Source organism: Hetaerina americana, unplaced genomic scaffold (assembly GCF_022747635.1).
Source record: "Hetaerina americana unplaced genomic scaffold, ioHetAmer1.1.p SCAF_6, whole genome shotgun sequence".
Classification (NCBI taxonomy): domain Eukaryota; kingdom Metazoa; phylum Arthropoda; class Insecta; order Odonata; family Calopterygidae; genus Hetaerina; species Hetaerina americana.
In genome coordinates this window covers 90,195,407-90,218,103 of record NW_027287205.1, presented here as the reverse complement: position 1 = coordinate 90,218,103, position 22,697 = coordinate 90,195,407, and the positions used below count along the sequence as shown (strand labels likewise).

The 22,697-nt window shown below is 39.2% G+C and overlaps 1 protein-coding gene across 1 annotated transcript in view; it reads right to left on the bottom strand.

Moving 5' to 3' along the window:
• The window catches only part of GluProRS (Glutamyl-prolyl-tRNA synthetase), a 102,547-nt gene extending 84,887 nt beyond the window's left edge, over window positions 1–17,660 (bottom strand). The window contains exons 1-7 of the mRNA XM_071593447.1: window positions 17,537–17,660; window positions 15,368–15,552; window positions 12,560–12,716; window positions 7,843–8,092; window positions 5,705–5,831; window positions 2,113–2,305; window positions 1,293–1,464 (exon numbers count right to left, since the gene is read on the bottom strand). Of these exons, the coding sequence (XP_071449548.1) occupies window positions 1,293–1,464; window positions 2,113–2,305; window positions 5,705–5,831; window positions 7,843–8,092; window positions 12,560–12,716; window positions 15,368–15,552; window positions 17,537–17,579 (1,127 nt within the window). The 5' untranslated portion in view covers window positions 17,580–17,660. The remainder of the gene's footprint in view (window positions 1–1,292; window positions 1,465–2,112; window positions 2,306–5,704; window positions 5,832–7,842; window positions 8,093–12,559; window positions 12,717–15,367; window positions 15,553–17,536) is intronic.
• Between the last annotated feature and the right edge of the window lie 5,037 nt (window positions 17,661–22,697).

The window sequence follows — 22,697 nt, the reverse complement described above, 5'->3', positions numbered from 1 at the left end:
AACTCGCCACCCCTGCCTTATCTTTTTGAAACGTACACTACATTTCATAGCAACTAAATTGTGGTCAGAGTCCGCATCCGCTCCCGCGAAGCTGTGCGAATTTATCACACTGTTCCTAAACCTGTGTCTAACCAGGATATAATCTAGCTGATACCTTTCCGAGTCACCTGGCATTTTCCATGTATACCTGCGTCTTTTGTGGTGTCTAAACCAAGTGTTGGTGATGCCTAACCCCTGTCTCTTTCAGAACTCAACTGCTTTCTACCCGCGGTCATTCCTCGTGCCTAAACCGTAGTCCCCCACCTCATCACCATTTCTTCTTTGACCTACCATCGCATTCCAATGCCCCATCACTATCAAATGTCTTCCTGCAGCATCACACTTGATTATTCCCTCTAACTGTTCCTATATCCTATCGACCTTTTCCTACGTATGGTTGCTCGGTGGCATGTATACCTGAATAATAACCAAGTTCATCGGTTCTGCTTTTATCTCCACTAGCAATAATCTATCCGTTACTTGCTCTATGTTGACTACGCTTCTTCCTACCTCTTCATTTAATATTATGGCAATCCCTCGTTGGCTCTCGTCCCCGCCACTGTATATTATTCTATACTTATCACTTCAATAATTCCCGCTATCTTTCCATCTCACCTCGCATAGACCTAAAATATCTATTTTTCCCCTTTCCATCTCTCGCTTAACATTCTCTAATTTCCCTGTCCTCATCATTGTCCTAACATTCCACGTTCCTATTCTAACTAATGTGGTCTTCTTCTCCTGCGTCTTCTGTCCTGCTGCTGCCGGTTTTCCCTTGCAAGGATTTCATGGGATGACGACCGCGGAAGCCTTGCCTCCCCCGATGCCGGGCACGACACACGGCTGATTGGGCCGAGCCCCATAGTTGCCAGGACTCAAAATATCTCTATAGTCCATCATATTTTTCTTGGGAATGAGAATTAAGTTGGTTTCCCGTTGCCTTCCTCAATAGTGTTTTTAACGTGACACCATCACTTACTGGCCGCCCCACTGGGGTCAGATGCCATTGCAGCCGCCTCACTGAGGAACAGACGCTGCGTGGACTACCTTTCGTCTGGCTCCTGACCTCCAACCTATCTGGCATGGGTGACCCGACCAGGAGAAATTATTATTACTCCCGCCAGCACAGCTCTAGGGGTCATCGGAACGCACAAGCCCTTCCACCACGTCAAGGTTGTAGTCCGGGGAGGGAATAGTCGAAGTGTGGAGGGCTAATTAAAAAGCTGCAAAACGATGTTTCACTATAGACCTACTTGTACTTGTCTCCGGTCCTCGGGTGGATTTCTGCCTTACAGCGGTAGATTGTTGGATCCCTCATGCATCCATTCACAGACTGCATGTCAATTTTGGCGCGCACACAACAACTTTGCCCGGCTGAAGTTCCACTCTTCATCTCTCTCCACATGCGCAAGTTCTCTTCCACAGCTGTAATACGCAATGATGCAACAATTAAACATTTTCTTGTAGAATTAGAAGAACTTAAAAATGGGCAAAATTCAGGATATCTAGTCACAGCAAACATTTGGGAATCTACTTTGCCTTAAGCAAAGCCTTTGATATGGTAGATTACAAAATATAACCAACAAATGTCAGTTGCTCAGCATAAGAGGAGTTGCTCTGAGTTGGCTAAGGACATGCTTATCTAACTGACAACAGAAAGTTGTTTTCCACAAAGATGAGAATATTTTTCTCTCATTTCCACTCCTGGTGACCAAAGGAGTACCTCAGGAGTCTGTGCTTGGCCCAATACGATCTAACCTTAAATTTCATGGTTAACTGCAGTAAATGCACAATGCATTCTGAGGATGTGAGCATCATGAATTCCTTCAATTCATTGAATAACTTTCTGGATTCCGGTTAACTAGGGATAGAGTCAATGTATGACTGGTATAACAGTAACAGCATGGTCCTTAACAACAATGCCAAAACACAAATGACGTTCATTTTCCCAAGGCAGTGTGTAACTAAAAATTTGGACTTTAAACCACCTTGGGCACTCCGGAGGGTGTCTTTTAGAGTCAAAACTTCATCCATAAGTGACTAAGTGCAGGAATATATTGACGGCTAACTCACAATTATTTCTGTTTTTTGACTCCACCTTCTGCTCTCTTTCCATTTTCATCGTTTCTGCATTTGTGTCATCCACATAAGCTTTGCCTTCTTTCAAAAGCTTCTCACAGTAATCAAGCATGAGATCAAAGTATGATGAAGTGTGGGTAAACATGTCCGGCTTGATCTGAAGGAGTTCCAAGTCTTCAAGTATAACCTGCAAGGAAATACATAAAATTTAATCAAGCTGTGATTTGAAATTCCTTTTTCAGGGACACCAACTCTGTGAAGGAGCCTAAACCTATTGAGGGCCTCGCGATTAAGAGAACTTATGAGAACACGAAATTAAGAACAATTACTTGAAAAAATGAGATTTACTCATTCCTTGGTCTTGGGCAGTTGGCATCAGCAACACCAAGGTGGTGATAAAAGCAAACTTGTATGAGGGTGGTACCATAAGTCCGAAGAAAAAAGTAGAAAAAAACATTTTTTTGGGCAAGTTTTTTTCTAATTTTTCAACATAATCTCCTTTCAACTCGAAACATTGGTCTAAGCGTTTTTCCAATTTTTTTAAGTCGTCTATAAAGTAGGATTTTGGAAGCTCCTCAAAATTAGCATTTGTTTGATCGATTACTTCCTCATTAGAGGTAAACCTTTGTCCACCAAGCCATTTCTTCAAGTCTTGAGACAGGAAATAGTCACTGGGGGCCAAATCTGGTGAATACGGTGGATTTTGTAATTATTGGAAATTAATTCCATAATTTTGGCCATTGCAACTGCGCAGGTGTGCACCCGTGCATTGTCTTGATGAAAGAGAATCTTTTTCTTTTTCAGATGAGGACGCTTTTCCTTGATTTCTTTGCTCAGCTGTTCCAATAATGACACATAATACTCTCCTGTTATCGTTGTTCCCTTTTTTCATGTAATCAATGAAGATGATTCCGCGAGCATCCCAAAAGACCGTGGCCATAACCTAACCGGCCAACTTTGACCGTCTTCGCTTTCTTCGGAGCCCATTCGCCTTCACAAATCCACTGTTTTGACTTTTGCTTTGTCTCTGGAGTGTAGTGGTGTATCTATGCATCACCAACAGTTATATATCGATGCAGAAACTCATCAGGATTGCAATGGAAAAGCACCAAAACAACCTCAGAGTCGACCATACCATTGAGTTTATTCTCAGCTGTGAGTAAACGCAGCGCCCATCTCACCAAGATTTTTTTCACACCCAATTATTTGTGCAAAATTGAAGCTACTGTGCCTTGTGATAGGCCTATGGCTTCCACTATTTTGCCCAATTTGAGTCGTCGATCAATTAAAATCATATCGTGGATTTTGTCAATCATTTCGGGGGTACACACTTCCACTGGGCGTCCGGATCTGCATTCATCTTTTGGGGATGTGCGACCACTTTTAGACTCATTCACCCAATTGTAAACAGTTGCAAACACAGGAGCAGGTGTGCCATGAACTTCGTCCAACTCAGCTTTGATTTCTTTCGGCACCAACCCTTTCAATTACAAGTGTTTAATCACTGCTCGAAACTCATTTCTATCCATTTTTATAGACAAATTAAAGTTGTTAACTTCAATCGATGACAGCAATGAAACTATATGACAGATACAGCTGAAACTTAAACAGCTGACTAGTTAGGAGTGTTATTTCATGGAAAAAATTTATTTTCGATACTACGAGCACCATCTCTTGGAATTTCTAAGGTCTTATTGTAACACCCTCGAATATAAATCGAACAGAAAATATTCCGAGGGGGCTAAATCTGGCGAATAGGATGCATGAGGTAGCAATTCAAACTTTAATTCATAGATTATGGCCATTGCAATAATGGATTTGTGAGCTGGTGCGTTGTCTTGATGAAACAACACTTTCTTCTTGGCCAAATGCGGCCGCTTTTGCTTCATTTCTTCGCTCAAACGTTGCAATAAGCTCGCATAATACTAGCCGTTGATAGTTTTTCATTTTCAAAAATTGTCAATGAAAATTATCCACATTCATTCACATTCCCAAAAAACTGATATCAATACCTTGCCTTCGTTTCAAATGGTCTTGGCCTTCTTTGGAGCCGGTTCTCCCTTTTCAATCCATTGTTTTGATTGATCTTTTGTCTCGAAAGTGAAGTAATGGACCCATGTTTCATCCATGGTTACCAAACGGCAAAAAATTCTGCTTTGTTGCCGTGAAACTTTGCTAAACACTCAATTGAAACATCTTCACGACACTGGTTTTGCTCGAGTGTGAGCAAATGCGGCACCCATCTCGCACACAGCTTTTTCATGCCCAAATTTTCACTTAATATGTGATGCAATGCATATTTTGAAATGCCTACTATGTCTGCTAGCAGGTGCACTTTCAGTCAATGATCATCCAATATCACTTTGTGGATTTTCTTCACCGTTTAGGGAGTCGTCACTACATTTGGTTGACCAATACTTTTAAACTCTGCTATCAATATTTTACACTTGTAAATGAAGGAGCAGACTCGACCAGAGTAGAATCCAGTTCAGCTTTTATATTGGTTGTGCTGAGGCCTTTCAAATAATAGTATTGTAACGCATAACAATGATCAATTTTCTCCATTTTCACAAATTCATTGAAAACGTTCACTACTGACGGCTACCAAACAAATACTAAACAATGTAGTGTTTCCAAACTTGAAACACACACTCAATAGAATGCACACTTTCTAATACAGTGATATTTGTGAAACAACTACCGCCATCTCTAGGTCAGGCCGGATACTTCTTGGCCTTCCCATGTATGTAGAACGAAAAATACATTGGAAAGTTTGTTAATGCTAGTGATAGCTCAGGGAAGCTGAAACACACAGCAAGGTACTTCTTTAATAAAGTGAAGTTATTTACTCTTCAAAGAAGATTATAATGGCTAATAAAATGCCAATTAGTACTAGTAATGATAATATTGATATAACAAATTGGGAACAACACATTAAAAACTTTGTACGATGAATTGGAAGTTACCTTCCTATTGCTAAGCCATCTCCTATTCCTCAACTGTGAATGTCGGCTACAACTAACTCTTGGCGCAATGAAGACTCCATCAGCATTTAGAAAAGGCTCTAGCCTCAATTTAAGCCCCTTTTTCAATTTCAAAATGGACAGGGGCAATTCCACTTCACTCATAGCAACAAAATGGCCATCCCCCTTAAGTATGGAGACCATGGAAGTGACCCACAGTGACATTCAATGGTGCTGCATGACCATTTTGACCCATCAACATTTCAATCCTAAGATTTGTTTACTGCAGCCATCCATTCTTCTCTATTCAGTACAGCTCTGACCACGTGGAACCCTTAATAATGGACATACATGAGACAATGGGAAACATGCCTTATTCCATGAACAACCTAAATTCACAACTAGGATTGGGAATGCCTGATAAGCAGCCTGCTTGTAATACAATAATTATTATTGCAATGTGCATCCTTAATTGGTTTTGATTCCTGCTCTGCATGACCCCGTTTGATTGGCAATTTGACCCGAGTCACACATCTGGTTTCACATCTGCTGTGAATGAACTTATTCCTCCAATTTCAAGCGGGAAATTGGAAGATAATATAGAGCATTCTAATGCAATCTACCTTCTCAAAATCGACTTTTTCCTTGGCTGGATTGGTGTCATCAAATCTCATAATCAGCTTCCCTTTGAACGCCTCTTGATAATACTGATTCAACAGGGCCGCCTTTGCATGACCAATGTGCAGGTACCTTGAAGAGAGATGGGAGAAAATCCTGGCTTCAATTTCCATGCATACACATTATCCTGCAAGTTAGCACCCTCGGGAGAGGAAGAAAGAACACAAGTACCCATCACCAACATTAGTACAAAGAGTTCGAATGATTCATTTACAAAAATATTAATTACGCACACAATACAAAAATTAAAAGGGTAAATATGACGGACGCTACTAGATTTCTATGATAAAAATGACCAAAATTGGACCATGAAGAAAAAACAATGCATTTTGAAACACTGAAGGTGAATACTCTCAGTCAACCCAGAAGGGTGGGAGCAATTTGCCATCCACCCATGTTTATTGAACCAACAATGGTCACCCTTAAACTGTGGTCACTGGTAAGCAATCGCAAGTCACTGGGCTCATCCACATGAACTTGAGGCATTGAATCAATGTTCCCAGTGACATATATTAGGGACGCCAAGGCTCTCACCCAGCCATACTTCAAGTAGATATCCCACTTATATTAGCACTTAAGGTTTGACCGATTCCTAAATGTATTTATTTAGCATTAGTCTGAAAACAGCACATTTTGGCCTTAACATCTGACTATTATCAATGATAACAATGGCCACATTTACAAACACCTAAGCCCTAGGTGGAGGAAACCAACCCCAATGGGGATCGAGCCCACGACCCTTTGAATGGCAGACGAGGACGTTACCCTGCCTTCATCGGGGATGACTTAACAATATACACTAAAATGTGCACATTTTTCAAGTTTTTCTAGGCTTTTAAAGCGAAAATAATAATTTTTTACAGTGAAAATGTCAGTTTGTAATACTTAGAGGAGGAAACAAGGCAAAACAATTTTTTAAAAAGAGACTGACAATCACGAGAGAGAGATGTTTTGGCCTAATTCCCATATCTACTGAATTCTGTTGAGCTGGCATAGGGCGACTGCTAAAAGTTTTTCATCTTCATGATTTTTCCAGGTCAAACATCAATTTTCCCTAGTTCACTTCATATTTAATTTCACTCGCACCTCTAGAGGAAGTCTCAAGTGCACAGCACGATGGCACAGATTTTGAAAAATCCAAATGGAAGACTATGCAATACATTTATCATGATGATACTGCAGATTTGTTACATTGGACAGCAACACATCTCCTGAGGAATTCTCATCATGACTAGCAATGGCCCTAAAAATGGCAAATGGTTGAAGGATAGCAGAGGTTGCAATAAAATCAGCAATGGCTCATAGTGCCACAAATACTTTTCTGAGTGCATCTCAGAGCAACTGAAAAACAATTATAACTCAAGTAAACTAGTGCAAGTGAAAATGGGGAGTCTGGCCATCTGGAGAGGAACACAGAGCGGGGGAGATCGAGATGGTGCCGTGGCTACGTACGCACTGGCTTCCCTCCCAGAGGAGTAGTAGTATCAATGCTATTCAGTACAACCAAGCTAGTGACTGCGTGATTAATTTGAATTTATTTTATTATGTGTGACTGGTGAGCCGCTGGCACAGGGAGAAATCTCTCGCAAACCCTGACAGGGTGATATGGGCAAGGGTCAATGCTATCTAGTACACCTTAGCAAGAGTGTTTTTGTTTTCATATTTTGATTTAATTGTTTATTCTGCTCTAACCCCCTTATATCATTTTATTTTTATTTAAATTTAATAATTTATTTTTCCTCTCTAATTTCCCTCACCATATCCTTTGCCCACTATTAAGACTACCGCTAGGGTTGATCCTTCCCATAATATTCATACAGAGTGGTTAAATTGACATTTTTATTCCAAGACCACAACAAATAATCCAAAAAAGTCTTTCAGCGTGATTGATAGGAAAGAAGCTAAAGCAATGAAATCAGCTGACCAACTAACTTGTCAAACTAAATCATTCAGAGACGGAGTGTCATCAGAGAAGCTTTTTAACTTCAATCTAACTCACACTATGATAGCAACAGAGGCATAAATGACGTGGCTAGACATAGGCGATGTTTTTCCGGAGAGGGACATTATCCCAGCCACTCACCCACTGGCCTCTGGGGGGAACCTCACCACCACCTGTCCAATTTCAGCTCCAGGCAAGTCCACGAATTTCCCCTCTTCCTTGCTGACCTGGGAGCCACGGCTCGACTGGTTCTCTTGGGTCATTTTGGCTGATGCAGGCAGATCATTGACAACTGCTTGCACAGACTCCAAAGAGCCCAAGTAATTGAACCAACGAAAAACGTTAGAGGGTGCACTTCCCTTCTGCACCAGTGCTCTCCAGGATTTGCTCGCTGCATAAGGAGAAATGGAATGCACAAGTTACCCAATTATCTCATAAACATATACAAAAGCATTTTGCATCAACATTTACATACAACACATCGATTTAACATAAAGGAAAGGGAGGGTACAGCATACCCTCTAAGCATGTGAAAGGAGTCACGGGAATATACGAGGTTGGGGAGAGGGGAGGTTCGTTAAGTGTAAAATCCACAGAAATCAAACTAAAGATTGGTTTCAAAGAATAGAGGGTAAAAATATCACCCCATTCATCAGCACTACACAGCACGCATGATATCCACACACAGACTGAGAAGTAATAAGGGGTTGACACACTGAAGTCACTTAGGTGTACTGAAAGAACCTAGAGACATCAGTCAGCCTAAAGAGAACCTTCATAGCAGCTACATTGCTCCTTTCCAGGGAAAACGCTCCACTTCTGCTTGGAAACGAGCATTTCCATATCCAAAGGCAATAGTACTGAGAATTCAGGCTTTCATGACTAGTCACATCTTAAAAAATCATTATTTATTATCATCATTTTTATAGTTATAGCCAACCACTCACTTTAATATTTTGGAGGTCCCAGCCACCTTCATCAGGGTACGAGGAGTCACTAATGGGAAGATAGGAAGCGAGGGAATACTGGAGGGGGGAAGGTTTAAATAGAGGGACATATGTAATTGGGATAGGTTGTGGAGAGGGAGGCGTCAGGTAATGGGAACAATTTAGACCAGGGGGTGTGGAAGGATTTAAAAGGATAGATACCAGCTAAATCTAGAGTCAGTAATTGGATGGGTGTGGCTGTTGGCAGGAGGGGGGCAATAATGGATACTTTGTAGCGTTTGTTGAAATTATGCTCGTGGGAAGCTGGGTGTTTGGGAAATGGGAGACAGAGAGGCGGATGGGGAGGATGCTCTGTATTAGTGAGATGGCTTCCCTTCCGCAACAACGCCTCCTCAAATATCTCCCATCCCACTCGGCTTCTTTGCGCATTTCTAAAAATATCATTTACCTTCTACGATGTACAATCTTTTAAGTTTTTTTATATTGGCCAATGCAACACACCCCTCAATATTAGAATCAACAACCACAGAGCATCTTGTAACCCATCCTCAAACATTCCCCTCCCCAATTCCCAGCTACACTCAGCAAGATATTCGACTATGCATGTACACATAAGCCATCAAACCATAAACGCAGTAATCAACTCGATGGTGAGTTTGGTAGGTGATGGTAGAGTTCACCCAGTACTCAGCGTTACACAGCCTGTGACATTCACAAATCAGGGCACTTCAGTTGGTGCTTAGCATGCGTTGCGCTACCATCTTAGAATCACTAGTGGTCAGTCACACATTTTTCTTAACTTGTGTTCAGATGTATTATTAGTGATATATTATGCTTAGTTTAGTAATATTTTGAGCACAGTTTTGAAAATGTCCCCAAAGAAAAATCTACAAGAAGAAAGAGCCCATAAGAGAATAAAAATAACCGTAGAAATGAAAAGTAGAATCGAGAACAAGGTGTGAGCGCGGCTGATCTAATACGCACGTCAACAATCAGTCAACACTCAACAGTTTTCGTTTTCTTCAATAACGTGTTTACGGATTTGGATTATGGATGCAACAGGCACATATCCTCAACGACGTTGAAAGGTTGCTTCTCATATGGATAAAGGAAAAGCTTTTGCAGGGTGACACTATGAACGAGAATATCATCTGCGAGAAGGGGAAAGTGATTTTCACCAATCTTGTTAGAAGATGTCAGGATCATCAAAGTCAGAAGAAGTATTTCAGGGGAGACATGCATAGCTTGAGAAGTTTACAAGAAGAACCGCAATCTGCCGCATTGTGGTGAAGCCTCAAGCTCTGACTCAAAGGCAGCAGAGAACTTTATTGGGGACTTCAAGAAACTCGTAGATTTTTAGGGTTACTGGCTCAAAGAGGTTTTTAATTGTGATGAGACGGGTCTCTTACAGGAGAAGATGCCGAAGCAAACCTGTAATTCCACACCTAACAAAAGAAAAGAAGGCATAGCCCAGCCACAAGCCAATGAAAGTTAATCTCACACTGCTATTTTGTGCCAATGCAAGCAGCGATCTGAAAATTAAATGCTGCTTATTTACCATTCAGAGAAGCCTTCAAGAGGCCTTTAGCCCAAAACAGCAGGCTAAATGTGATGTGGAGATCACGGGAAAATGTTGCATCATACCATGCACACGAGGCATTGCCCTAATGACGTTGTGCCTGTTGCATGCTGTTAAGTAATTTAACGATGATTCTCAGTTGCATTTTCACCAAATTTTGAAGTGTTGGCAAAAACAAATGACTCTAGACAGCTTTTCAGTAAAAATGAATTAGGTACGTTCCATAAATAATAAGCCATTTATTTTGATTCTTTTTTTATTTATATAGATATTCTTTTTAAAAAATATATGTTTGAAATGCTCTGCTTTCTTTAAAGCTATTCTTAACACAAAATCAAAAGTTGTAAATTTTATTTACTAGTAATTTTTCCATTTAAGTTTTTTTTAATATTCACACTTTTTCATTATTGTTTCCATTGCATTCACTAGCACTGAGAATGCCATATTTTCCTATAAGAGGAGCAAAACACATTAACTATGGAACAAATAAGTTTAACTATCCATACCACATTATTCTAATCAGTATTTATTTATTATTTATCATGAATTAGTCCGAAAACTGCGATTGGCCTTTACATTGGACTTAAAACAATGATATAACACTATTATAACTACATACACCCAAGCCCTAGGTGGTGGAAAAACCACCTCAGCAGGAATCGAATCTGTGACCTCTGGTTTGGCAGGCGAGGACGTTACCCTGCCACCACTGGGGTCAGCAAATCAACATCCTTCATATGAATCTACATCCAGCATCCTTTGTCAATATTAGTATTTTGCCAATCATTTATTTTTTCATTGCTACGACATTAGTTTAGCTTTTTGAGGAAAATACTTTCTACTATTCACTTTATGACAGTAAGGTGTTCTTGTAAAACTATACTTTCACCATCATAAAATGGTAAGTACTGTTCCACTGGTAACAAACATACTTCATTCACAAGGCATTAAAAAGGAGAGTTTCCATACCACGACCATATTTCCAAGTATATTTCGGTTATCCAAGAGTTTTTCCATCATTCATACTTTGCTGCGCATCCAATAGCCCACAGATAATATCAAGAGTTTATCGCACTCTCATATATTTCAAATAATTGCAAGGAATGACACCATAATTACTACTACACTGACATGAACCTCTGACTGAGGTTTTCTCGCACATACACAAGGCATTATAAGTTTGCAAAGATGTTCCGGGGTGGCACAGACCATGGTGCACCACACATGGGACACATCCAGGCAATTGCAATCCACTTCTCCTGATCAAATCTATTGAAATACTCCAAGCATCTGTCCATGTGGCCCGAGTCACATTTAAATGTGGATGTGGCTTCTTTCATACATTTTTTCAGTATGGCTGCACTTTGTGGCATTCCTGTGGATGGGCAAAGGTGTCAGAGTAAACACTTGAGAACAGGGTGATGTTCTTACGGTCCTGGCAGTCAGCACCAACCGAGTTGTGGATCATGTTCAATGGTCTTACATGGGATCCGTGGACCACTAAGTCAAATAAAGCACCACGATCTAAGATTGGATATGCAAAAGTTGAGGGACATAACAGCACCATGGTGTTCTACACCCCACTCCTCTTGTTGAGTGGGTATGTGCAAGTTGAGGGACAGAACAGCACCATGGTGTTCTACACCCCACTCCTCTTGTTGAGTGGGTATGTGCAAGTTGAGGGACAGAACAGCACCATGGTGTTCTACACCCCACTCCTCTTGTTGAGTGGGTATGTGCAAGTTGAGGGACATAACAGCACCATGGTGTTGTACACCCCACTCCTCTTGTTGAGTGGGATATTAGAATGCTTCCTGAATCCGCATCATCTTCAACCGGTGGATGTCCTTGTTGTTGCAGCCATTGGTCTCTCTCTCTCTCTCAGCATTGCCGTTCTTTTCAGTTCATTGTATGCTCTTACTTTCATGGCACTCTTCATATCATATATAAATTCCTTTATTGGCCTTCCTCTTTCCTTTTCCTATTATTTTCCCCTACTTTATATTTTCCATAAAGTTGTCATGTCTCAGAACATGTCCAACGAATTGAATTTTCCTTTTCTCAATCTCTTTTATTGAATTCCTTTCCTCTTTAATTTCTCTCGATACTTCTATGCTGCTTTTCTCGTCCGTCCATTTTGTCCTGGTTATTCTTCTCCAAATCCACATTTCCATTGCTACCAACTGAGCATTTTCCCACTTTCTCAGTGTCCAAGTTTAGCATACATATAATAATGTACATAAAAGATGCTATATATTCTCCTGCAATTTGATGCATTCCATACCCTTTGACTCATAACCAAATAAAGATATTTTCACCTAACTGATCTTACCATATAATGTTCCCCAGATTCCAAAGTCAGCAATGGTTAATTTTGCACCAACTAAGAATGTAACTGGTCCTAAGGCCTTATCCAAGTACAATATTGCTTCATTAAAATCTTTGGGGCAAGCCAAATTAACCTGGCTAAAGGTAAGCCAGTGGTCAACCTGTAAAAGATGAACAATTCATTAATAGCATTCCGTCTACTTCCCAGGGTTGACAATTTTAAAGCTGTGCATTTCAAGCCCAAATTACTTCATTGGTTTTTCTAAGGAATGATGGGGACAAATATAATAATATGATGGGTAGAGAACAAAGAAACATGCAGCTCATTACATTTCAGGTTCATTTAAAATAAAATGTATTCAAACAATGAGAATTTACGCAAATTTCCATGCAAAAAATGAAAACAACTTAAGTGTTTGGGCAATAACCTTTTTAAATTACCACAAGGTCTCTTCTGAGGTTGATACATTTCATCCAGTACTCCACAAATTTTTTTATCACTTGTAAATAATTTGACTGTTCACTCTACGCAAATTAGGAATTTGTTTCAGATATAACCTCCTAATTTGAATAATATGTCTTTCCCGCCAGTTGGTTATTGCATTGGGGAATTGGGCGTACATAGAGAGACGATATGAAATCCCAACTCAAACAATTTAGCAGCCACAACTGAGGAGAAGTGAAAGCAGCTGTGCTGTCACCATAAAAATTTTTTTGCAGACCAAACATGGATTTTTTTCATGCAGCTTGGTTTTCAAATGGTCTAACAGGTAATGCCACCCAAGCACTAGTAATACCTAACTAGCACCCTTTCCAATTATTAAAAAATATGCCAATCTCAACAAAACAATCACAATGACATTGTCAGCCGAGGAAAAGGCCTAGTCTTCTTTGAATCAGACTTATCAATGGCAACCCATTGTTTGGACTGCTCCTTGGCTTCAGGCATGAGGTGGTGAATAAATACTTTACTCACAGAGATAAAACCAGCTGCTCTTTTGAACTTCCTGAAAGTTATGGATTGCAAAAATATTTTAACTAAGCCTTCTCTACTGAACATGGGTAAACAGCACTTCAACTGTTAGCAGTGAGATTCCCATACATAATAGGATTATCTTGGGAGTGTTATGGTGAAGCAAGGCAGAAAGAAGGTAGCAAGATGAACTGCATCACAGAAGGAAGATTTCACAAAAAGGAGGGAATTGATGACAGGGATGTTGAGTAAGGATGTTAAGAATATGCTCATTAAATCTTCGATATTGAGCGTGGTTTCGTAGAGTATGGAAACGTGGTCACTGAAGGAGGATGGACGTAGATTGGAGGATTTTGAAATGTGGGTGAGGAGATGGATGGAGAAGGTGAAATGGACCGAAAGGAAAACAAATGAGGAAGGTAAGGTGAGAGAAGAGGAGAGGGGATTGCTGGGAGAAATCATACCGGGGCAGGAAAAATGGACAAAGGGCATTTTGATTGGCGATGGTATGTCGAAGACTATGATGGAGGGGATGATGTTGGGCAAATAAGGAAGGGGCAGGAATAGAATAGCCTAATCAAGAAGAAGAGAGAAAGAAGTATGTAGAACTAAGGAAAGGGTTATTGTAATGTCAGGTTTTGTGTTTTGTCAGGATAGAAAAAAAATGTGTTCGTGTTCAGCAGTGTTAATTCAAAACCGAGCTAAAATGGAAGACAATAATAAACACTAAGTAATGTACTCAGTACCCAGAGTAATAATTTTCCCAGCTCTCCATCCTTTTGTTGATGATCCTAAGAACCACTTTCACTGCGTGTAAAATCTAACTTGTTCAGTACTCTTCATAGCTGCTTTTCTCTATTTTGGGATGGGAACTAACACTGAACTGACAAAATCTTTCAGCCAAATTCCTCTCAAATAAGGGCTACAAATTAGTTCAAAAAAATCTCCCTTCCACATTTTCCCAGACGCTTAAGTAGTTCTGTGGGATTACTAACCCCACATCCACATTTTGCTTCCATGCACTTTTCATTTACCAGAGTTAAGAATTCAAGGACCTACTGTATCGCCATCTATCTCTCGAACCTGTTGGCATGTTCCATAATTACACCAAAGTTTTAATCAATAAATATACTTAACATAGAAAATAATCAGTTCATTAGTGATGAGATCTACAATATAAAATTTTTATAAACTTATAGTAAAAACACTCCTGTTTTTTATTAATGAAAAGCTAATATTTTGTGTGTTTTTATCGACTTGACCCCTCCCTCACTTCTCTCCAACAGTAAAATCATAGCTTAAACAATTCTTCATTTTGCTATTTAACCTGCATTTGTTGATTTTTGATGAATTTCTGGTGATTTTTTTTCCTCCAATACCTATCCGAACATGGACATTTGACTAAATTTGAATCTACAGCCCACGTGATCTTTCCCTAAGCATATCATGGATGTAAACAGTGGTTGTACTTTGTACATACTGCGCTTGGGTCGGTGAAAACACTCACAGAAATAAAATTATGGGAAATAGAATGATAGGCATATGGCCTTGGTTGAAATTAAATTATCAGCAGCAGTATGAGGACAGCCTCTTTGGCATTTAGATCTCATTGTTTAACATTGAAATAAAAACAAAGGCAGATTCTACCACCCAAGCCCTAGCTAGAAGAAAACCCACCTATATGAGAATTGAATCCATTACATCTGGGTTGGCAGTTGTGTGGAGTAACAATAATCATTATAAAAGTTAATTGCAAATCACATATATAGCAAAAATGGGGAAAACAAAATATATATGTCAAAAGGCTTGTTAATAATGTTATTTCTTTAGTTGCATTACCTCAACTTTCTTGAACACATCCTGGCCATAAAGGTCTTGATTTGGTGCTAGGGAGGCAAAGTATCTGCTTATAGATGCGCTGGAATCAAAGTTGATGCCCATATCTACAGTTAGGGAGGTTGTCTTTCCCCACTCCACCTGGATAGGTATCGATTTTTTCACATGCTCAGCAGTTATGAGTCCACCTATAAATAAACGCAACACATCAGAGAATGCTCATTTACAAATACAATTATTATCATGCATTGAAATGAAGAATGCTACCATAATAATAGTAAAGAAGGCTCTTTACCACTTGTACAGCTGATAAAGAAATATATCTATACACATGTATACATGTGTGCATATACACATTCATACATACATATATACAGTAAATACATAACACATTAATACAGTATATATAAAGTAAATTACACTGAAATCTGCTGGAGGTTAATGCAACCAAGTGCTGTGATTCCTTTCATTTCCTTAGTGGCTCTAGCTGTAAGAGCTTAGTCCCAGCAAGTTGGAAGATCAGTGGTTTCAGCCCCAGTCAAGGAAACTTTTTTACGCTTGTGATCTGTTTGATTCCACCTCCCCCACCATTCCTATATTCCTCTTTATTATGAGTTCGACCCATTTTCCTTACATATGTATCCATGTAAATATATGCACATCCCATCAGCCAGCATCATTGCTGCCTAATTTCTCAAAAATGACTGAATATTTTATGAAAGAAAGACTAACCTCCTTTTTGGGAAATTCTATCAAGTTTTTAAAGCAGAACGACATGCTTTCCGAGAGGGAGGCTACAGATCTGCTTCAGCTCATGTCATAAATAAAATTGCGACAGGTGTTGATTACAATGAATTGACTGAGGGAATCTTTAATAATCTCTCTCATGCCTGACTTCGTAGACCACCCTTTGTTGCTGGTAAAAACACTGTGGAATAAGGGAATAGCAAACAGATGGTTTAAATCCTACTTTGAAAACAGAAAGCAGGTGTTGGAGGGTTATAGGTAGCAACTCCAACAATACATGAAGCAGTTACTTATCCACTAGAGGAACAACAGCCATCTGTGGGCTACTAGGAAGTATATTAAGTCTCATACTATTCTTATTTTATACAAATTATTCAACACGTAAAGAGTGATGAAATAATACTTCATGTAAACGAGAAGAATTCAATACTACAATGTACCAAGAACAACTCATTGCTGGAGCATAATAATAGCAATTTCTTAGCATTCTTAGGAAATGGGCTCACAAAAGAATGAGCTGAAAATGTATTTTGAAAAAAAAACTACAGTACCAACTTTATAGGCTTAATAAATGATGAAAGCTTAAACTGGAACGAACTATTTACGTAGCTAACTTTTCAGAATTTCTTATGTCCTAAGAAATTTTTAGATCAACTAGATTTAAAGACTACCCACTTTGCTATATTCCAAACTCTCGTGCGCTGTGGAATTATTTTTTGGCGCTCTGCTACGAGCGCCGAGAAAATATTCATCATGCCAAAAAAGAGTCATTAGATATATGGCCATAATTCCAAAAAGAGAATCATGTAGAACTCATTACATAAATCCTTAAGTTTAAGTCTTAACGTAGCATGTTTGTACAAATATCATAAAGGTGTTTCTGTTTGAGAAACCATGAGTATATTTAAAAAAAATACATTATCCATGATTATGCCACAAGACAAAGAAAGAAGTTGTATGTAATACAGCATTCCACGTCTTTATTTCAAAACGCCTTTACGATGGCATTCAAATCAACAATTTACCACCCGGCATAAAAGATAACTCATATCAGATGCCTAAATCTAGGTGAAATCATTTTTACTCCCAAATTGTTTCTGTGGTGTAAATTAATACTTTTCCTCAATGTATGACAAGCTGTAATTCCATTGTAACCTGTCAATATAACATATAAATATTTTTTTTATTCTTGGGCGCCATATCTAATATTTTACCATTGTAAAATAAAAATATGAAAAAATAATACAATAATAAATATATTTCTATTTTCAAGAAACAATTCTTCCTATCCTGATACAAATCCGATGTCCAATACCAATATTTCCAATCATTAAAAACCGCCCAAGACCAATTAGTGAAATTACTACAGAAAAAACAAAACTTCACAGTGAAAGAATAGCAATTACTTCGAAATTTATTACATACCTATTGGTGGGCACTTTGAGTCCACTACCAATTTAAGGGACATTTTGGAAAACAAAATCTCACAAACAGATTGGCATAAGTATCAAAACACGTGCAGGCCTCGGTACTTCACGACCGCTGCAGATCGAACTCGCACTTGTTGAGATGCGAAAAGCGCAGCATTAGTTCAGTGGAGTGTGTTTAGTATGAGAATCATATGGCTACTGTCATCGCGAAAGCGAAAAACGTAGGCAAGGAAGCTGATACCACTAATCCCCGTTGCAAGCCGCTGCGGGCGGTGGCGGTTCAAATGTAACAGTAATTTATTACAATAACCTTTATTCATCAAAGAGCAGCACTTGCCGCTATAGATGCCGCAAAAGAAACACATATATATTCATACCTAATTACAGTAGGGAAGAGATGCTTATTTATCATAATATCACCCCTGAGAAGTCCAGTTCAAAATATTCAGTTAAAGAATACAAGGGGGTTGAAATCAACCTATCCTCAATTATGCTTTTGAGTATATTATAGCTAGTCTGTCTTGCAGTGTGGGGAAGTTTGTCATAGAATTTTAGGGAAACGTTATCCGACTGGTCGAAGGTTTTGGACAATCTGTATGCGTTAATGTCTAACATATTTCTTGACCTTGATGTAGATATTGCCTCTTTATGTATAGTAATTTAAATCATCTTTGGCATGAATTAAGCACTGGTAATTGTTTTATATGACAAAGACCGTCTTTACGCTTAGCCTGACAAATAGTGGACGAGAGTGATGATGATGGGTAAAGCTGGCTATAATCCTAACTGCTTTCTTTTGTAGCATGAGCAGAGCATATGCAAAATCGCCTCTCGGTGAGCAATAGATGGAGACAGCATTGAAATTATAAATCTTAAAGAAAACAGCAACAATTTCAAAGTGCAAGTCAACACAGAAACTCTCTACATATAAAGTCTTATACTCTGAAATAGTTTATGTAAATATACATACGCTCCCAGTTTTGAGGATTTTGCGACTGAATATAGAGCTAAGAATTAATCTTTGCAGGTGATAGAAGTCCACTTCATCCTCATGAAGCTAGTACTCCGTTAGACTGATATTGCACTTCCTTAGATTTAGCAAGTGTTCCATTTGACAAAATTAGTTTCTAAGGCACTGCGCATTTAGCACTAGGATATCAATAGATTTTCTATGGAAACTATGATTTAAAGGTACTAGTCATAGATGTTTTGGCTCCCAAGCACCCGTTTGTTGAAAATTAATTGGTTTACTGCACATACAAGAGGCGGAGGAGATAGCAGCACCCACTGAGAGGGAACACTTTTGAAAGTTGAGATGGCTTTGGTGAGCTTTGATTTACCTCTTCCACTGGGAAATCCTGGGGATTAGACACGTTTACAGGGGTTGGACTGGATACTATCCACTAGTATTGAAGCAACAGTGTCATCATTCAAGATAGAACTGCATGGAGAACTGTCCTCCTAACACTTAGGGTGCAGACACTTTCGGGAGAAAGAATTTCCCAACAACCGTTTCGTCAAGCCAGATTACTCTACTCTCTTCACGTAGATTAATGGGAGCTTCAAACTTAAAATAACAAAAAGTCTTCCCAGAGCAAAATTTCTCAGAGTGACAGCTATTGATGATGAATATTTTGCAAAGATGTTTAAATATTTCATCAGGAGTGGTATCAGGATTACCCACCCAATATACAGATGTATATTATGTTGGACACCTGAGAAGGTTGATTCCTCTTTTCTGAAAGAATTATTCCTGGCAATAATGCTCAGCTTTTGTTTCTCTTGTGGCGGACTACCACAAACTCATCATTGGCCATGGTATTATCAGCATGATTTATAGCGCCAGATAATGGATCATTTTCTCTTAAGAAAGCTTTATAAATGCTCCCAAGATCAGACTTTCTTGTTTTTATTTTATATGCAGCTGAGTCCGCAAACTCTCTTTGACTTCTGGCATTTAGAGGTTGTAACGTACATCACAGTACCATATTCACATGTGGTAAATTTTTCAAACAAAAGCTAAGGAAAACAATGTTTTTGTCTGCATGTTATTTCTTATTTATTGTGATAGAAGGCAATAAATCAAGTTCCATTTTTCAATTCCACCATCATCTCCCGAATTTATTTATGTTTAAGTCTAGAAGGTTGTCTGTACACCACTTGTTTATTGCAAGAGTGACAGACTTTGATTTTTCCACAAGGCTGGGATATGTTTGTGTTGATATTATTACATTAGAGTCATCAGCATACAACACTGGTATTATTCCCTCACTATTCTATAAGGAGTTAGGTAAGTCGTTGATGTATATCAGAAAGAGGAGTGGCCCAAGGGTCGAGCCTTGTGGAACACCTTTGTTAACTTCAGATGTTAAGCTTCAGATGAATATTTTGACCCTTCACCTGATAACACTATTTTCTGAGTGTGATTATGAACATAGGACTTCATGCAGTTTAGAGGAATTCTTTTAATTCCTATTCTATTGAGTTTAATTAGTTGTATATGGTGGTTTACATTATCAAAAGCCTTTGACAAGTCAAAAAACATTCCAAGAGTTTTGAGTTTAGCATTTAATGAATTAAGTATACTATCGATTACCTGAAATATGGCAGTTGTGGTAGAAATTTCAGATATAAATCCATGCTGAGAATTTGAAAATAAGAAGTTTTTTTCAAAATAAGATGCTACTTGCATATACACCACTTTTTTTAATATTTTGACAAATGTATTTTGGACGGCTATTGGTCTGTAGTTGTTTAAATCATTAACACAGCCATGGTTTTTATAAATGGGCACTACTTTTGATTCTTTTAATTGGGATGGGAAAAAAACTTGTATCAAAGATTCATTAATTAAAAATAAAAGGGATGCTTTCATGGCTTCAAAACAATGATGAATACCTTTACCAGGAATTTCATCTGGGCCAGTACTGAATTCGTTTCTGAGTGAGGAGACAATAAGTTTTAGATTGGTTTCAGAACAGGGCTTGGCAAACATTGACAATAGTGCATTTGCAAAAAGCACATTGGTTGCAGGGTAGTTGGGAAAGGAGCTGATAATGTCGCAAGTATGCGCCATGATATTCCTTCCCTAGCTCCTCTGAATCTCCCACATGATCAAAGACAATGTCGCAAGTAGGCAACATAGTATTCCTTCCCTGTCTCCTAAGTTGGGTAAAAAACCCCTGGTCGCAGGTCAACAAACGCCATGAAGGAAGGCATAAAAAAAGGAATACCAGTGGCAAAGAAACGGCCGTATGACTATCTCAAGCTATGCGAGGAGGTAAAAATCCTCATCAAAGAAAAAAATGCGCTTAGAAGATCATACTATTGCCTAGACACCGGAGAACTTAAAAATAGGGTTAAAGATCATAACAAATAAATCAGAACTTCAATAGAGGAATCAAGGACTGCTAAATTTAATCAGCAACTAGCAGAACTAAACAAAAACAATCACTCCGTCTGGAAGCTAACAAAGAAACTGCTGAAATCCCCACCCAGTGACCCAAGTATAAAAATGAAAACAGAGACCCTGACAACGTCCCTGGAAAAGGCCAAACATATGGCAAAATTTTATGAAAAGGTTTTTACGACCAACGACCCGGGGGCCAAAAAAGCTGAAATTAAACAACAAAACGAAAATGACGTCGGGTCACCGGAGGGGCAACTAATAATCACACTAGAAGATGTTGTTAAAGAAATAGCCAAACTCCCAAATAAGAAATCCCCGGGAGAGGACAACATCACAAATGAAATAATAAAAAGACTTCCGGAAGCGGCCGGCCAATATTTAGTAAAACTTATTATTATAAAACTTATCACCCTGCCATACTCCCTTTGTCGTATCCCCACGTCTTCGAGGGAATATTGGCGACACGAGAAAGTACCCCACGAGTCGAGTGGCTGCCTCGAGGGTAAACGGGGGCTTTTAGTTTGGTGGGTTATGGCGTGGAGAGGAATTCGTTGATAGAAACGGGGAAAAAAGAAAGAACTAAAAAAGCGCACAACAGCGGTTCCAATTTGAACCCAAGTTTAATGTAGTCTAGGCAGAAACGGAGTTTACAACAATGTATACAAAACCCCTGACACCGCTTGGCGCTTCCAAGGAGAAGGAGGGGCCCAGCCCAACCTTCCTCTCTGATCTCGAGTCCCAGACTGACTTCTTCATCAGTCACCCGTCGTCGTTATCAACATCCCTCTCCAGGCAAAAAGGGGGGTGCTTCGGTATCAACCACTGGTCCGTAGTCCACATCGAGTCACCAGTTATCACTGTGGGTCCATAGTCCACATCGAGTCACCAGCGGTGACTCGGATGCTCGGGCCAACGCCATTAGTTGGCCGGTGAATCACACGGCAGAACACGCGGATGCAACACGTCCCCCCATCACCAGAGAGAAACATGGGTGAACATTGTTCCTCTAGACACCAAACACGTATGGTCGCACTAGCCTCTGAAAGTTTCACCCATAGCAACATCCTGCTTAACATGTCACAAGTATAAAATACAATCATAGATACAAAACAAAATTTCATAGAAGATTCAATATGAAGACACATGACATGATAACCTTAGTATTACATTTTTAGAGTACAGAGACACCTTAACTAATTATCTTCCATCTCTTACATTGCCGGGAACAGGAGGAGGCAGTGGTGGTTGGGTATTTCCCGTTGAATGATTGAGGGCGCATAATTCCATGGAATTGTTATTAGAATCTATCTCAGGTGTACCGACGGTAGACGGTAATTGTTCATTTGAAACATGAAATTTGCTTATAATCTTAGGTTTGAAGATGAGGCATATATCGCTGCAATCGTTCCCTTGCCCGTCCGTTTTACGTTTACAGTCCCTTTTACAGCAACATTTACATAAACAACAATATAAATTGAAGTGGCTATGAACGAGTGTGAACCAGACTTTTTGTGTATTACAGAGCATTGGTTAAAATACGAAGAACTTAAGGTTATTTCACTCTCAAATTACTCCCTAGTGTCGTCATTCTGCCGGGCCACGTATAAAAATGGAGGTGTGGCCATTTTCGTGCATAGCAGAATAAAGGGGACTATTAACTCAGTTCACGTGCCTGTGAAGGAAGAAAAAACCTTTGAATGTGCAGTGTGTTTCCATGAAACTCCAGTGGGATTGCTTGTGCTCATCT